At 36.7% G+C, this 17,112-nt stretch overlaps 1 protein-coding gene across 1 annotated transcript; it reads left to right on the top strand.

Moving 5' to 3' along the window:
* Window positions 1-1,346: 1,346 nt before the first annotated feature.
* Window positions 1,347-4,112, top strand: LOC135276923 (ubiquitin carboxyl-terminal hydrolase 26-like). The gene is given in 3 exon segments (XM_064382161.1): window positions 1,347-2,390; window positions 2,393-3,612; window positions 3,614-4,112. Coding segments are annotated over 3 exon segments (2,763 nt in total).
* Window positions 4,113-17,112: the final 13,000 nt, after the last annotated feature.

Genomic DNA, 17,112 nt, shown 5'->3' on the forward strand with positions numbered 1-17,112 from the left:
CTACAATACTTTTATTAACTGAGGGGAAACATTTTCATGAATCACTAGCAAACTGATGGTGTATACCCTTCAAGTATTTTTTCTTTCTGATAAAATATACTTATCTATTTTTCCAATATGGTATCACAGTAAATGTGCTATTTATAACACATTTATTATAATTTCCTAAATGGTCAACATTATATCACGTTAATAAACTTCAACAACATGAATTTCAAATACTTTAATTAAAGTAAAATACAAATATTGGAACGTATATAAACCACAAGCATGTAGCTTGATAAATTATCAGAGTAAACAAACCCACTTCAGAACATCCATGATAACACTACATCCTCTCTCTCAACTTGTTCATGAATTCACAGTATTTGAAATAGAATCCCATAGTAACAAGTGGAAGTGTTCTACATATATTCTAAATCTTCTGTTTTGAAGACTACAAAATAGTTTTCATTAGCAATAGAGGGTGAGCTACGACTGAAATTTCCATCAATAAATTAACTGCAACTTATTTTACTATGCTCTTCTTACTAAAACCTCAGCTGATCGTTTGCGAATCTAAACTTATGAGGTGTCTATGACATGATACATGTGAAACTGAAGTTATCCATATAAACTCACATGACTAAAAGTTATAAAGGCCTGTAATTAATTAAAGCCACAAATAATATTCAAATACTGTTTATACAGTTGACACTGGGCTATATGCTGCACCTGCAAACTTCATTATTCACTACAACCTCAACAAGGACATTTCTAAGTTACCTAAAAGATAGTGATTTGAAGGAAATAATTTTAAAAAAAGATTCCTAAATACTAAATGATGTTTTAAAAAACAGTACATTTTGTAGAGATCATTTTTCTTGGAAACCCACTAGTCCAATGAAAGTTGATAGGTGTATTACCGAAGAAAAAATTAATCAAAAGGAAAAAAAATCTAGGAAATCATCAGAAATACAAGTAAAATTTGCCAAATTGGTACACATAATTGCTTTCATTATTATGTCATAATTCACCTTTATAAATGCTGTGGTCGCATTTTGTTTTGGATCGTTAAGTGAGCTCATGGTGGATCATTGGCGTATTGGTGACAAGTGCAGGCTTCCTCCACCAACTTTGAGACAGCAGCAGGAGGGGACCGGACTGGATTGTCCGGAAAACTTCCGAGGAGTGTGGAGTGCTGCTCACGTGACTTGTTTCAGATTGCTATATAATCCATTTCTTTCAAACCTGTGGAGGTCCTGTGTCTGAACTTGATTTCATCATTGCTGTCAATTTTCAGCTGAACTGGCAAAACAGATTGGAACTTCAAGATTATCAATAATCGAAGATACGTATATGAAAACATGGCTGCCCAAACGATAAAAGGTTTTGTCCAAATATGGAATCCCAGGACTGGTATGTCTAAATCAAAAGCAGCATTCATTGGAACAATGGAAGGACAGAAGAAAGTTAGACTGGTGCTCTATTTCAAAAATGGAAAATATGTGACTTTTCTGCTAACTGATAATATTCGAAATGTAGTCTTTAGATCCTATGGAGGAAACCAAAATCACCTGCATTTAACTTTTAAAAATAATAAATTCTTGTTTGTTAAAGGATTATCCTCCACAGATGCTGAAATGTTGAGGATACTCCTGGATAGATTTCATCAAAAGAAGGTTTGGCCATCTGTGAAACCTGATAAAGGTGGGAGTGTATTTCCTAGCACAACACCACGGAAGAAAATCAACAAAACTTCATTCCGCAAAGTTGGTGAGAAATCAAGTCACAAATCTTTTGAGAAAGCAAAAGGTAGTGGGACAGGTGTCCTTCAGAGGATGCCTTTGCTTAAATCAGAATCGTCAGCACTTACTTGTGGAAAGTTATTAGAAAAGCAAAACAAGAAGAGGAAAATAATGGTCTTGTCTAGCTCAGAGATGAATGAGGAATTCTTGGAAGAAAATAATTCTGTAGAATGCAAGAAATCCAAGCTAGATTGCTTGAGGTGTGTAAGCTACAAATAAGAGAAACAACTGAAGTTACAAGAGCTAGAAGAGAAAAAGAAATTGGAATGTGAATCTTCATGTATCGTTAATAGTACTGTAAATCCTTACCTAGATGATATTGGTCTCCTTCAAGCACTCACTGAGAAAGTGATTTTGGCATTTGTGTTACAACCAGGGTATAGTGAGGATTACTCAAAGTGGGATAAATTAAAACTATTTTTTGAATTGTTTCCAGAGAAACTATGCCACGGCCTCCCCAATTTGGGAAACACCTGTTATATGAATGCAGTTTTACAGTCTTTATTTTCAATTCCATCGTTTGCTAATGATATACTTAATCGGGGTTTCCCATGGAGTAAAAGTCCTCTTAATGCTCTTACCATGAGTTTGGCACGACTGCTTTTTTTTTTAAAGATATTTATAATATAGAAGTCAAGGAGATGTTACTTTTGAATATTAAAAAAGTCATGTCAGCAGTTGCAGAGGTATTCCATGGCAATGCACAGAAGGATGCTCATGAGTTTTTAGGTCACTGTTTAGATCAGTTGAAAGATGATAACACAGAAAAACATGACACAATTTGGAAGCCTAAAAGTGAAGTTTCGGAATATCATTTTCCTAAACAAGTTTTTGCTGATGATCCTGACACCAATGGGTTTTCTTGCCCCATCACTACTAATTTTGAGTCAGAGTTGTTGCACTCTATTGTTTGTAAAGCTTGTGGTCAGGTTATTCTCAAAACAGAACTGAGTAATTACCTCTCCATCAACTTTCCTCAAGGAAGGAAAGCATTTCCATCATCTATTCAGTCTACTTTTGATCTTTATTTTGCAGCAGAAGAGCTTGAGTATAAGTGTGCAAACTGTATGCACAAGACTTCCGTTGGAATGCACTCATTCAGTAGGCTACCTAGAGTCCTTATTGTTCATCTGAAACGCTACAGCTTGAATGAGTTTTGCTCATTAAAGAAGAATGACCAGGAAGTCATCATTTCCAAATATTTAACGGTATCTTCTCATTGCAATGAAGACACCAAACCACCTCTTCCCTTGAGTGAGGATGCAGACATTATGGATTTCCAAGAATTAAAAGTTATTCGAAAGATGACTGCTGGAAGCATCAGTGTATCATGGCCTTCAACAAAGAAATCCAAAGATATCCTGGCTGCATACATTGGATCTGATAAGAAGTCTGAACAACAAAAATTCCAGACGGTCTTTAAAGGGGCAAGCAGAAGACAGCAGCGAAAATATATTGGGAAGAAGTCAAAACCAAATGAGCCAGAATTTGTATACTCAGGAGATCGAGCATTCACTGGAAACAAGCCGTTAGCTTACTTAATGGCATATCTGGAAGACGTCTCACTTTCTCAGTGCCACAAAGCTGGAGATAAACCTGCCAGCAGCCCAGACACATGTTTTCCAGAAGCTCCGTTTCCAGAAGCTCCGTTTCAAGCAGTGCCTGAAAATCCAAAACAAAAGAAATACGCGAAAATGAGTACGTTTGCAGGTTTTGACAGGGTTTTCAATCCTACTAAAGATTTTTGTGAAGATAAAAATATCAGCGTTCCAGAAGGATTCCAAAAAGTGACTGAACAGACTCAGAATTATGATAGTAAGAGAATCTGAGCAAGTTCCTCAGCAGGCACTGCCCCAAAGCCTTCCAAAGCCAGGTGCCCAGGGGCACACAGAGAAACTCATAAGATCTACAAAATTAAATCTCCAGAAGCCTAACAGGAATTCCTTGCATGCATTGGCTTCCAATGAGAACCCTAGAAACAAAGACATTTTAGATCAGGTAAAATCTCAAGCTAAGAAAACAGAAATAAATACCAATAAGGGAGATCATACCTACCGGCTCATTAGTATTGTCAGCCATCTTGGGAAGACTCTAAATTCAGGCCATTATATCTGTGATGCCTATGACTTTGAGAAGCAGACCTGGCTCACTTACAATGATATGAAGGTGTTAAGTATCCAGGAGGCCCAGATGCAGAAGGATAGGCGTTCCACTGGGTACATCTTCTTTTACATGCATAATGAGATCTTTGAAGAGATGTTGAAAAGAGAACAGAATGCTCAGCTTCATGGCAAGGAGATAGAGGAGATTCTGTGGAAGAAATAAGGGGAGCATACTTCCTCCATGGATGGAAAACTAAACTTTATCCAGAGATGAAAAGGCAATTAGTCTAAGACCAATGTCAAAACAGAAACACTTATGGTTTCTAAATTCCATTTTTTCAGCTTCTAGAATACTTTATATTGAGCCCAGTTACATAGATATAAGGATAGGATTTTGGTAAGAATGAGGTAAAGTTGTTTTGTTTTGAAAGGAGTGTGAAGATGATAATAGCTTGATATTTTAGTACTGAGTTTGCATTCTGGACACGCTGCTCTTCAGCATATAGGACTTCCAAATGCAGGGCAAAATGAAATGTGAAGAAGATGGTAGGAGTATCTGTGACAGGGAGGATCGTGGCTGCAATCCATTGTTGCCCCGTGAGAAGAAATTCTGAATGCACTGTGAATAGTTGTATACTATCTAAATGGTCTGTTTTCACATAAAAGATTAAAAGTTCTTCAGTGACTCAAAAAAAAAAAAAAAAATTGCTGTGGTCTTTCTATGTACGACAGGAAGCCCACGGGGCTCATGTTTATCAATGTTTCCAGACTTCACTTGGCTGCTGAAGTCAAGTCTGTTTTGTCTCTGTTAGTCTTGTCTCTCCCATCTTTGACTGAGTGTGTAACTTCAGTGGCTCTTGTTGAAGGAACAGAGGAACAAGAGGCCAAGGTCTAAGAAAAGTGTTATATTTTTTAGGGGTGTGTGTGTGTGTGTGTGTGTGTGTGTGTGTGTGTGTGCGCGCATGCATGTGTGCATTAGAGAAAACTTAAGAGCAGCTTTGATGTAGGCGGTATTGTGTAGGAAAAGAAATATAATTTTATTTTATTTATTTACTTATTTTAAGAAGCACTATGTAGAGTAAGTGCTTTCAAAGGACTTGAGAAATGCAAATAAAAATTTTGAGATTACTTTCTAGTGTGGCATTGTATTCTTCTTGCATCAGGATGAAACCACATGGTTTATACTTTTTTATGCATCATGAATGCAAAATCTATGCTTTAATACCTAAGCAGCATTTATTAACAAACTGATGTATGCTGATTAAATATTTAAATTCAGCATGCATTTGTCATATTTAGGATTTCATGTATATAAAACACTAAAGAAACTCTTTCTCTTGAAACTTTGAATGAAAGAAGAAAGTTTTAAATTAACAAAACACTTTATTTTACAAATTAAAATTGAAGAAGTGTTTGATAGAGAAATATGTTCAGGAAACACTAATTTATAGTCTCATTCTATTTCTGCAGATATGTTAATACAAAAATGATTAATTGATTAAACAACTTTAGCTCACTATATTTGAGTGTTTCTAAGTGTTAGCATACTTAATATATTTTTCTTTACAACCTGCAGACACTATATCCAATTCTTCAGTAGTCCTCCATTTTTAGATATTTTACCACTCAAAAAAAACTTGCAATCTTACCCAACTCTTCCATAGAATTTATTGCCTGAGACTTGCATATTCTTGATATCAGAATCCAAAGAAGCCAGCAAAATAAAGGAAAATTAATACTAATTTCCAATCATTAACATAATGCAAAAATCTTAGACCAATATTGGCAAACTGAATCCAAGAATTTATAAAAGGGATACAGCATCATAACTAAACTGCTATTCTCACCTCCTTTTCTTTGGGATAAAAGGTTACTTTAATGTTAAAATGTCTGCTAACATAATTCAACACAGTAACCATCTGAAGGAAAAAATACGGTATTTTTAAAAGGTGCAGAAACAGTGTTTGATATAAATCAACACTTATTCCTGACAATAATTCTAGGGATCAACAAGAATTGCTTAATCTGATTAAAGAGTATCTATGAAAAACCTACAGTAAATGTCATACTTAACATCAAAACATTGAAAATGTTCCCTTAGATGTAAACAACTAGACAATAATGCCCCTACCACCTTTTCTAGTCAACTTTGTACTAGAAGTTTTAAAGCAATAAGGGAAGAATAAGAACTAAAAGGTATAGAGATGGGGAAGGAAGCCTCATTATTCATTTAGAATACATTTGTGTATGTAAAGAATTTAAAAGAGGCTTGTATAACAAGTTACCACAAACCCAATGGGACTTAAAAACCACATATTTATAATCTCATTGTTTCTATGAACCACAAGCCAAGGAGCAATATAACAGGGTTCTCTGCTCATGACTTGAGTTGACCTGGGTGTTCTCATCTGAAGCTCAGGGGCCTTTTCCAAGCTCATTCAGGTTGTTGGCAGAAATCGGTTTCTTGTGGTTGTAGGACTAAGGTCCTCAGCTGCTGGAGGCCATCTCTTTCTATAGCAGTTCACAGCCTGGCTGCTTGCTTTTTCAAGGTTAGCAGAAGTTCTTTTTTCAGGAAGAGCCCAGTCCCTCCTTAAGAGCTCTCAACTGGTTAGGCCAGGCCTGTCCAGAATAAGCCCCCTGTTGATTAGCTCAGCTGATTCAAGACCTTAATCACTTCTGCAAAATCCTTTTATCTTTGCCACGCAACTAAACCCATTATTCACGGAGTGATATTCCATCATACTCACAGGCCCTGCGCACAGGTAAAGGGAGTGTCCACCAGAGGGCAGAAATCTTAGGAATCATCTTAGAACTCTTTTGGCCACAAAGCTCCAGAAATAATTTTAAAAACTAGCAAGAGTTTAGCAAGTTTGGTGTTTACAAAACTTACATACAAAACATTCGTATTTTTATGTACCAAAAATAGAGTTAAAAAATGATAAAAGACCATTTAAAATAGAATTAAAAATTGAATAATTAGTAGTTAATACGACAAATAATTGTATAATCTATATAGAGAAAATATAAAACTTTAATGAAAGACATTAAATAAGGTGTATTAAAAGGAAAATCCTACCTTAATTTATATAACTGATGTAACCCCAATAAACCTAATAAGCAATTTTTGTTTGTTTGATTTTAGGATTGACTAAAATGAAATAATTCTAAAATGTATATGAAAAAATAGAAAAACAAGAACACCCAAGCAACTAATAAAAAAGATAGACAAAGGGGTACAATTTTACCTCTCAGATATCAAGGTGGGCCATGAACTATACTAATTAAAACAGTGTAGTGTCAGTACAGGAAAGACAAATGGTTCAATGAAACAGAGCAGACAACTCAGAAATTGAATTACCCGTGTACCAATAGACTGTGACAGAGTAGTAGATTACTAGGGAAAGTTCATACAGTTCATTAAGTGTTTCTAGGACAATTTGGCACCCATTTGAGAAAAAAATTAAATTCCTAACTCACAGTAGTAAAAAACTAAAGAGGTAAAGGCCTAAAAAAAAAAAGACATAATTGGAAAACTTTTAGAGATAATATAGGAAAAGTAGCTTTCTAGCTACTTAAATTCTTAAACAGGACACAAAAGGTACTAACAAAAAGAAAAGTGTAGATAAATGCATTAAAAACTTTAAGAAATTGTATTAATCAAAATGGCACTATAAAATTAGTGAAAAATCTACATGTAACTGGGAAAGGATTAATTTCCAAAATATACAAGGAAATACTATAGATCAATTAAAAAAAGACAACCCAGTAGAGAAAAATTAAGAATAGTTTATAAAGGGCTAATAATAAATTATCTAGCCCTTTATTAAAGACAAGAAATTGGTCAATAAACATTTGTAGATTATCAATCTTGTTAGTGATCAGAAAACTAGATTAAAATCTCAGTAAGCTGTAGAACCACTGGAGTGGTAGATATAAGGTCTGGCAATAGCAAATATTGGAGAAGATGTCATTTCATAGGGATTCTCATAGACTGCGCATAAGAGTACCGTTTGGAAAACAATTTAATGCTATCTGGTAAAGCTGAAAATACATGTACACCAGGATTTAGTATTTCAATCCTCTGTATATAATGTAGAACAACTGGTCCACATCTGTCTCAAGGTTCATGTACAGTGATGGTCATAGTGGCATGTCTTTGGTAGTCTCAACTTAGAAACAACCTAGGCCAGGCGCGGTGGCTCACACCTATAATCCCAGCACTTTGGGAGTCCAAGGAGAGGGTGGATCACGAGGTCAAGAGATCGAGACCATCCTGGTCAACATGGTGAAACCCCGTCTCTACTAAAACTACAAAATTAGCTGGGCGTGGTGGCACGAGCCTATAGTCCCAGCTACCAGCTACTTGGGAGGCTGAGGCAGGAGAATTGCTTGAACCCAGGAGATGGAGGTTGCAGTGAGCCGAGATCGTGCCATTGCACTCCAGCCTGGGTAACAAGAGCGAAACTCCGCCTCAAAAAAAAAAAAAAAAAGAAACAACCTAAACACCACATAAATCATGCTTTGTTCATACAGTGCAATAGTACACAGCAACTTAAGAGACCAGTTATATTCAATCAAATGCATAAGCCTTACAGACATAATGTTGAATGAGAGAAGCAAGATGATAAAGAAAATCTGCCAGGCGCGGTGGCTCACGCCTGTAATCCCAGCACTGTGGGAGGCCGAGGCGGGTGGATCACGAGGTCAAGAGATCGAGACCATCTTGGTCAACATGGTGAAACCTCATCTCTACTAAAAATACAAAAAATTAGCTGGGCATGGTGGCGCGTGCCTGTAATCCCAGCTACTCAGGAGGCTGAGGCAGGAGAATTGCCTGAACCCAGGAGGCGGAGGTTGCGGTGAGCCGAGATCATGCCATTGCACTCCAGCCTGGGTACCAAGAGCAAAACTCCGTCTCAAAAAAAAAAAGAAAGAAAAGAAAAAAAAATAGAAAATCTGATGAAAGTATAATATTCATCTAAAAAGCATATTCATATAAAATATGAGACTGATAATACTCTAATATTAGTGATACATGCATAGACAGAAAAACTATAAATGTGGGTAGGAAAACATGTGCCACATAAGTTGAGACAGAGATCACCTCCGGAGGGACTGGAGGGTGTTGTGACTGGGGAGGGACATGTGAGGGGCTTCAGTGGTGCTGGTGGTGCTCTGTTTCTTCATCTGTGTGATTTTACATGTGTGTAAATATTTGCGTATAGTACAAGGTTTCTATTGAAATTTTAGTTTTTTATTGTGGGATGCTGTCCAGTGCATTCTACCATATTTAGCAGCATCTTTGGTCTCTACCCACTAGATGCCAGTAACATTTCATCCACTTCAAGTTCTGACAACCAAAATATCAGCAGACATTGCCAAATGTCCCCTGGGGAACAAGGTCACCTCCCACTCTTCCATGAGACCCACTGGTGTTCTCTAATGAAAATCTCTAATATAATCCAAGAATGGTTGTTACTCATTCACAATAGCCAACATGATTTTTACTTGAGCCTACCATATTTTAGCATAAGTGAAAAGTAGTAGGACATTTCTGTAGTTTGTCACAGGAGCATTTGCTGCTGCTTCTGCAAATCCTAGCTTTGAGATTGCTTTCATTTCCCAGTTCCTTTATTCAGTGATAGTTTTACAGGCCACTAGTTAATGGGAGAAGAATTTTTAATCACCTTCAAAGATTTGATGAAAATTTTCCCTGTGCATGACATAAAATAAGACCAATATAGAAAGTTCTTCTATTTTCAAATCAAACATTTTAAAACTAGCCTAATATTCCTGGCCCTTTGGTCTAGGAAAACACTGTTTTTAAGTTAGTTAGACTTATATTCTCTTTTACTGATTAAAAAAAGATAGAAGCTGAAAACTTGACAACACAGTGCATGTTTTGTATTACAGATGTTTTAAAGCACATTGTCTTTCATGTAAGTGCATTTTGAAAAAAAAAATAATGTTATGATTCATTAGGGTTTAGGCAGTGCCGTAAATCTGCCATGGAACATAGGAAAAGCGTCATTTAGTTATGTTGGAAAGAGGATCATTGCCACAGCCCAACCACCTGTACTAAATTGAGTTATTTAAAAACTCAAAGGGTGTGTGTGTGTGTGTGAGTGCGCGTGCAGCAATATACGCAAGCAGCGACACCAGTAACATTTAATGCAGCAAAATAATTCACTTGATAACACGTGTGTTCTTTAGTTATGTTTTTTTTAAAAAAAGATGTTAAAGAAATAAATTTAGTCAGTGCCTAAAAGCATAGGATTGGGTGAAGTGTAGAATTTTTAAATGAGTCTAGTGTGCTATTTTTAAAGTTGATATATATGCAATATATACAATCCTCTCTATATTCATATATTTTATAAATGTATTTTAGAGTTTTTAGTTTATCCCATTAACATTTAGAATAAGTAAAGAGTAAGTATTTTGTTAAGTGGTAGTATACTATTCTCAGTGTTTACAGTGTGGTGCTGGAATTATCTTGTACTAGCTTGCAAGAACCAATTGATAAGCTTTAAAAATTTTACTAGCTAGTGGATACCAAGTTGGTAGTCTGAAAGCAGTCATAGCGGGAATACTCAAACAACAAATCAGGGCTCCCCAGCCTCAGGAACATGCATTGTCAAGCATTTGACAGCATGCCACTGGTGCTTAGACTAAATGGTGTCATATAGACTCTGTTCTACTATATTTAGAAGTTTAAAGTATATTTATGCTTTTGTGGTAAAATTTGCTAATGATTTATGTGAAATATGGACTTGTAGTTACCTTTTAGTTCTGCTTTCTCTTACAGAATCCATCTTCATTGCTTTCCCAGCTTCTCTCAAGAACATAAAAATTACTGCCTCAAAATTTTACATGAAGACAAAGGGAGAGCAGCTTGAAATAGGGAAAAGATACTAAGTTAGAAATATAAAATTACCTTTATTAAATGATGAACTATTGTTTTCTACCTTCAGTGAAATATAAACAAAACGAAGTTTAAAAATACGTGATATAAGTACATTAAATGATATTTGGTTCAAATATCAATAAATGTTTTCTAAAATGAGATCTGTAAAGTAAAGTGAATTCTTGGTAGACATATAAGAACCACGGTTTAGTTAATGTTTTGCTGCCTTGCAGCAAAGCAGTAAACACAATGGATATCTTTGTTCCTTTCCAGTTTCTTCTCTTCAGTAAAAATAAATCTTAACTAAATTCATTAAGTACATAAATACAGTTCCTGATTTCCCAGTCTCCAAACGTCAAAAGACAAGAACAGATATATTTTCATCATAAATATTATTTGGTTGTTTGTTTTTTGTTTTCAGATTGAGAGTTAAACTTTAAGGTTCTTATATTTTCTTATCAGGCCATTTTCCCCACTTGAAATTTTCTCTGCCTGTCATTTTTACCTGTTAGTTACCTACTGATAAAAAAAAAAACAAAAAAAAAAAAACTTCAGCCAAATTAAGTTTAAAGGAGTTTAATTGAGCAATGAACTAACCGTGAATCCTGCAGCCCCCAGAATCACAGAAGATTCATAGAGACTCCAGCATAGCCATGTAATGGAAGAAGATTTATAGACAAGAAAAGGGAAGTGACATGCAGAGATCAGCAGTGAGGTACAGAAACAGCTGAATTGGTTACAGTTTGCCATTTGCCTTATTTCAACACAGTCTGAACACTTAGCAGTCTATGAGTGGTTGAAGTATGGCTGCTGGAATTGGCCAAGACTCAGTTATAGGCACATACTCTTAAGTTAGGTTTTCAGTCTTGTCTGACTATTAAGCTAGGTTGCATTTCATCCATGAGGACTCAAATGTAGAAGTATGGAGTCCTTCTCAGGCCATATTTAGTTTGCTTTAATGATTCCTCCTTTTGGTCATTTTCCCGATTTTGAGAGAATGAGCAAAACCTTAGCTATTGACGTCACTAACACCATGGTAAATGTATTCATATGGTCTTGAAACCCACGGGGAAACAGTAGAACAGTGGATTTTCTAAGGAGGGAACAAGGACTGAGTAGAGGATACATCTTTTTGCTGGAATGTTCTGTTTATAGGAGAAAAACAAAAACTGATCTGTTCTAGGATCTATTTCCTTAAATCCTTAGTTTGATTATGTCACGTTTAGCACAAGTGACTCCATTTTATTTTGGTTTGCTCTATTGGGGCCTAGTGCATGAGCTCACTCCAAAACAATGGCTTTCTATAATTTTGTTTTTAAAAACTTCCCCTTTTTTGAGCAGGTTCTCACTTAGGTGAGAGTGTGACCACAATGCAGGCCTTAGTGCCACTCTCAGTTACCATCATTTTGGGTTTCCAGTCTCAGCATGTCATTCATAGGTTATGGTGTCCTCTTTCACCTTTTGCCATTTCAGTTGAAGAAAGACCATTTGACATTCTAGAGATAGCTGCATGCAAACATTTGAAACCTTTGAAGGAATACAGCACACTAGGGAGACTATAACTATGACTATCAGGAGGATAATAGCAATAGTTTGGAGTATGCGCCTTATCCAGGGTCCCTATAAACCACAGCACCTAAAATTAAATAGATTAAAGAAAGAGCTAGATGAAGAGTCTACTCACATGATTATGTGGTCTTTTCATTAATCTCCTAGAACTGAAGTTTTAGAATTGACATTTGTTGTATTTCTCACCGGCCGCAAGTGTCAGCAGCTGCACAGATAGTTTTCTGTTTAGCCAATTCTGTCACTTAGTATAACTTTCAAAAGAGAATGTGAAGTCTGTTGTGTAACCATAGCCTTTACAGTAGAATCTGCTATAGAGCCTGTTATGAGGGATACATTTTTAGTTATTGCCTCTTTTAGTACAAAATCATGGAAACAGGACCTAACAAATGATGACTTGCTAGAAGAGCAGAGGTCTCCTGACAATGTTCTTTTTAACTCATGATGTGGGTTAATAAGAGTTTTCACTGTTTATGAGGTAACATATGTACCGTAAAACTTTCTCACCTACAACAGGTCTTCATTTTTTATCTACCAAGGTAAAAGGTTATTCATGGATAAGGCTGGCTGTAAAATCCCTCACAAATAAAAGTATAGTTCTGATCATTTCACCTGGTTTGGCTTTGCTTGATTTTTTTTTTTTTAATTGTGTGGCAAATTTCCTAAAGTCCTTTTATAGCTTCAGTTTTTCATATGTTACATAGAAAGGCTTTGCCCACTAGATGGTTACATAATTATTTTCCAAACACTTTTCCAAGAGCATTTTAAATTTTGTGCTCTTCATTAGTGGATCTAGGACTTATTTTGGACATAGATTAATGTAGAGATATACTTTTTTTTCCCACTGATTAAGGAGAAATTGTTCTAACACCATTGTATATTAGTCTAACTTCTCCCACTGGTTTGAAATGTCATGTGTGGACATTATTATATTTATCAATATTTAGTTCCCATGGCAGACCATCTTTCCTTTCTGTTAGGCGAGGTCTTATGATTAGTTCTTGCCAATGGCCTATGAGCTGGATTGGTAGGTGTTACTTGTGGACTAAGAAAGCAAAAAGCTTCTTGTAGCGTTTATATTTCTCTTTTCTTACTATGTGCATGGAAAAGGTTTCCTGTTGAGACAGCAGAGATACAAGACTAAGCAATGTGTATTGTGTAGACCCTGCGCAAGGTATAGCTTCTCTGGAGAGTCTGTTAGTTCCAAGGTCAATTTTGCATGCAAGAGAAATTAGCTTTTTGAGTTAAGCCTCTGAGATTTTAGGGATTTTTTTTTAACTGCTGCCTAAGTCTATCTTATCCTGACTAATATATGACTTTTAACATATATAAATACCCATAAACATATGACTATTTTTTTGGGTTTTGTTTTTTGAGTCTTCATTCTGAACCATTTATTTATTTGCTTCTTCTCATGCCAATATTTCCCTTTAATTGTACTTTATAGTAACTTTATAGCAGATTTTAATACTTAAGAGGGCCAAGACCTACATCATTATTTGTTTTCAAAATCCTGTTGGCTGGTCTCAGGCATTAATTTTTAAGGTTAATTTTTATAATTCTATAGAAGATAACTTGGTGAAATTTGCAATGGTATTGCATTAGCTTTTTTCCTGTCTTGTATACTTCTATTAGTTTTTTAAAACATAGGGTTTTTTAAAAAGCTATTGAATGAGATCTTTGTCTATATTACATTTTAAAATTAATTCTAAGCAGTGTAGAGGAAAATAATTGATTTGTATGTTTCTCTTGCATGCAACTGCTCTTTTCCTCAGCTCATTCATTAGTTCTGAAAATAATTAGTTATTTTCTTGCACCATGACATTGTCCTGGGGTTATTTCTTAGAGGCTTATCATGTCTTCTGGATGTGTCTCTAGGTACAAGCCTGGGTGCAATTCAGCGTACTTTCATCATTCATGATCTCTTCTATCATCTGGTTCTAGGAAATATTACTGTGTCCTATTTAAATTCTCCATTCTACCTCTTGTTCCTGTAAGGCATTTAGCAAATCTGTTTGTGTAATTAAATTTTTGTACTATTATTACTTTATGGACTAATTTTACAGCATTGCTTAACTTATTTAATATTTCCATACTCGTTTTACCATCTTCAATAGGAAAACCTTTGTATATTATAATTATACCCTATTAATATAGGGCTTGTAATCTGAATACAATCTTCTTATCTCTCACTGATTATCCTGCTAATATCAAGTCCTGACTTACCAGTTTTATCAAAGGCACTGTCTATAGCTGTGTATTAAAATTTTCTATCATTAGAATATGAGCTTTGTCCTTCTTGGTAAATTGTTTCCCTACATCCATTATTCAGGGGTAAAATAGATGTGTTTACATACATCTCAGCATATGCTTTTGAATCTTTTTTTAATAAGCCTAACAAAAATTCTGTAACATTTGATGAGCACTTAAATACCAAGGCATCAGGCTTGAGAATCATTTTACAGAAGGTAAAAAGGGAGAGAAAGTTCCTACTCTGCTCTCTGAAAATACTACCTCCCCTCCGAAATAAAGAACTCTCAGATGCTCATACATAAGTAGTCAAAGAAAACAGTGAGTTAGTCAAAACAGGCTAGATTATGCTTCAGTGACAATTCCAAATTTTCAGAGCGGTCTTTTGATAAAGTAAGTATGGCTGTAATTCATTTTGTTGCTTCTTATTAAAGGGTAGTCTAATTCCTCTTCCGTTTAGTCTGGGGTGTCCTTCAGGGCCTTGACTAATAGAATGAGGTAGAAATGCCATTCTCAGACCTCTGGAGCAATGCAGTTTCCACCTGACCTTCTGGGAACTCTTGCTCTAGAGAAATTAAGTATGACAGACTTTAAACTGCCATGCTGAAGGAAGCCGAAGCTAGCCACATAGAGAGAATGCATGGGTAAGAGCAATGCCTGTAGAGTCCCCAGCTGTCCCAGCCAGCCTGCAGTAAGAGCCAGAAGTGAGTGAAAGGGACTTTAACTAATTCTGGCCTCGGTCTCCAGGTGTCTGCCACCATATAAAGGAATACAAGCAAATATAGCCCAGCTGAGCTCTGTATCCCCCAAAACCATGAGAGGTGAGTTTTGGGGTGGTTGGTTAGGCAGCAATACTTAACCTGAAAAGTCTATCATAGTGAAAATTTATTTCTTGCCTATGTAAAATCCTTTTTTTTTTTTTTTTTTTTTTGTGAGACAGAATCTCGCTCTGTTGCCAGGCACCAGGCTGGAGTGCAGTGGTGCGATCTCGGCTCACTGCAACCTCCGCCTCCCGGGTTCAAGCAATACTCTTGCCTCAGCCTCCCAGGTAGCTGGGACTACAGGCGCGTGCCACCACGCCCAGCTAATTTTTTTTGTATTTTTAGTAGAGACCGGGTTTCATCATGTTGGCCAGGATGATCTCGATCTCTTGACCTTGTGATCCACCCGCCTTGGCCTCCCAAAGTGCTGGGATTACAGGCTTGAGCCACCGCGCCCGGCCATAAAATACTTTTAAGAATCCAGGGAACCACCCAGTTCTACTATTTTCCATGAGGCAGCTCAACAATTCAGGCTGCTCTGGTTTTGTAGACTTTTAGATCATGATCTTGTCTCTAAAATTTCCACAGCAGGAGAACAGCACACTGGGACATTCTGTGCTGGTGATTAAATGCTTCAGCTTGGAAATGACACATACCCACCCCTTCCATTCGTAGCCCATTGGCCAGAACTGTTCATATAAATATGCCTAGCTTCTGATGGGTGTAGGAGCATACTCCTCTGTGGGGTAGGGAAAGAGAGGGAGCTAGATATGCATCTACCACACTTTCCCTCTCTCTCCTGCTAATGATGTTACCTCATCAGAGTCCTAGGAATTCCTTTGCTTACCAGGAACCACATATTTTTGTGTAACCAAAGCTGTCTTGCAGTGCCACCATTACTCTGGGGACAAAAGCCCTTTCTCCTAGTACCAGGTACCAATATTCTTAAAACTGTAAATCTATGTTTTAAACATGAACATGGATCACATACTGGCCTAGATATCAATTACAGCATAACAAATTGCCCCAAATCTTAGTGGCTTGATATTATATAACAACATTGATTAGCTCAGTTTCTGTGGGTGGAGGTCCCAGCTAAGCTAAGCTGTGCCCCTGGGTTCTGGGTCATTTATAAGGCTTATTTGTCTCAAGAGCACTGGTGACAGATTTGCTTCTAGGTCACTCATGTGGTTGTTTGAAGATCCAGTTATTTGAGGGCTGTTGGGCTGAGGTGTCAGTTCCTCAGGCTGCAGACCTCCCTTGGTTCCTTGTCACGTGGAGCTCTCCACACAGAGTCACAGAGTGAGCATGCAAGAGGAAAAGAAGTTTCCAGCAAGACAGAAGTTGCAGGTTTTTGTAACCTTATCACAGAAGTGATAACCCATCAGTTTTCTCATCTTCTGTTAGAAGTGAGTCATCAGTTCCAACCCACACTCAAGAGAGCAGAATCACACAAGGGGCTGAATACCCGGAGGGAGAGATCTCAGGAGCAGTGTCAGAAGCTGCCTATCCCAAGGACACCTATGGGATGGGTACTCTGCAATACAGGGAACACAAAGATACATAAGGTAAAGCCCTTGACCTTGAAGAGTTTTTAAGAGTGGTTGGAGGAGTGAGGGAAGAGGGTGATAACTACATATATTTGCATTATACTATGAAAGGTATGTGGTGAAGTTATTGTATTAGTCTATTTTCACACTGTTGATAAAGACATACCTGAGACTGGGTAATTTATACAGGAA

This window comes from Aotus nancymaae, unplaced genomic scaffold (genome assembly GCF_030222135.1).
Source record: "Aotus nancymaae isolate 86718 unplaced genomic scaffold, 86718_ANA_hifiasm-v0.15.2.pri h1tg000029l, whole genome shotgun sequence".
NCBI lineage: Eukaryota > Metazoa > Chordata > Mammalia > Primates > Aotidae > Aotus > Aotus nancymaae.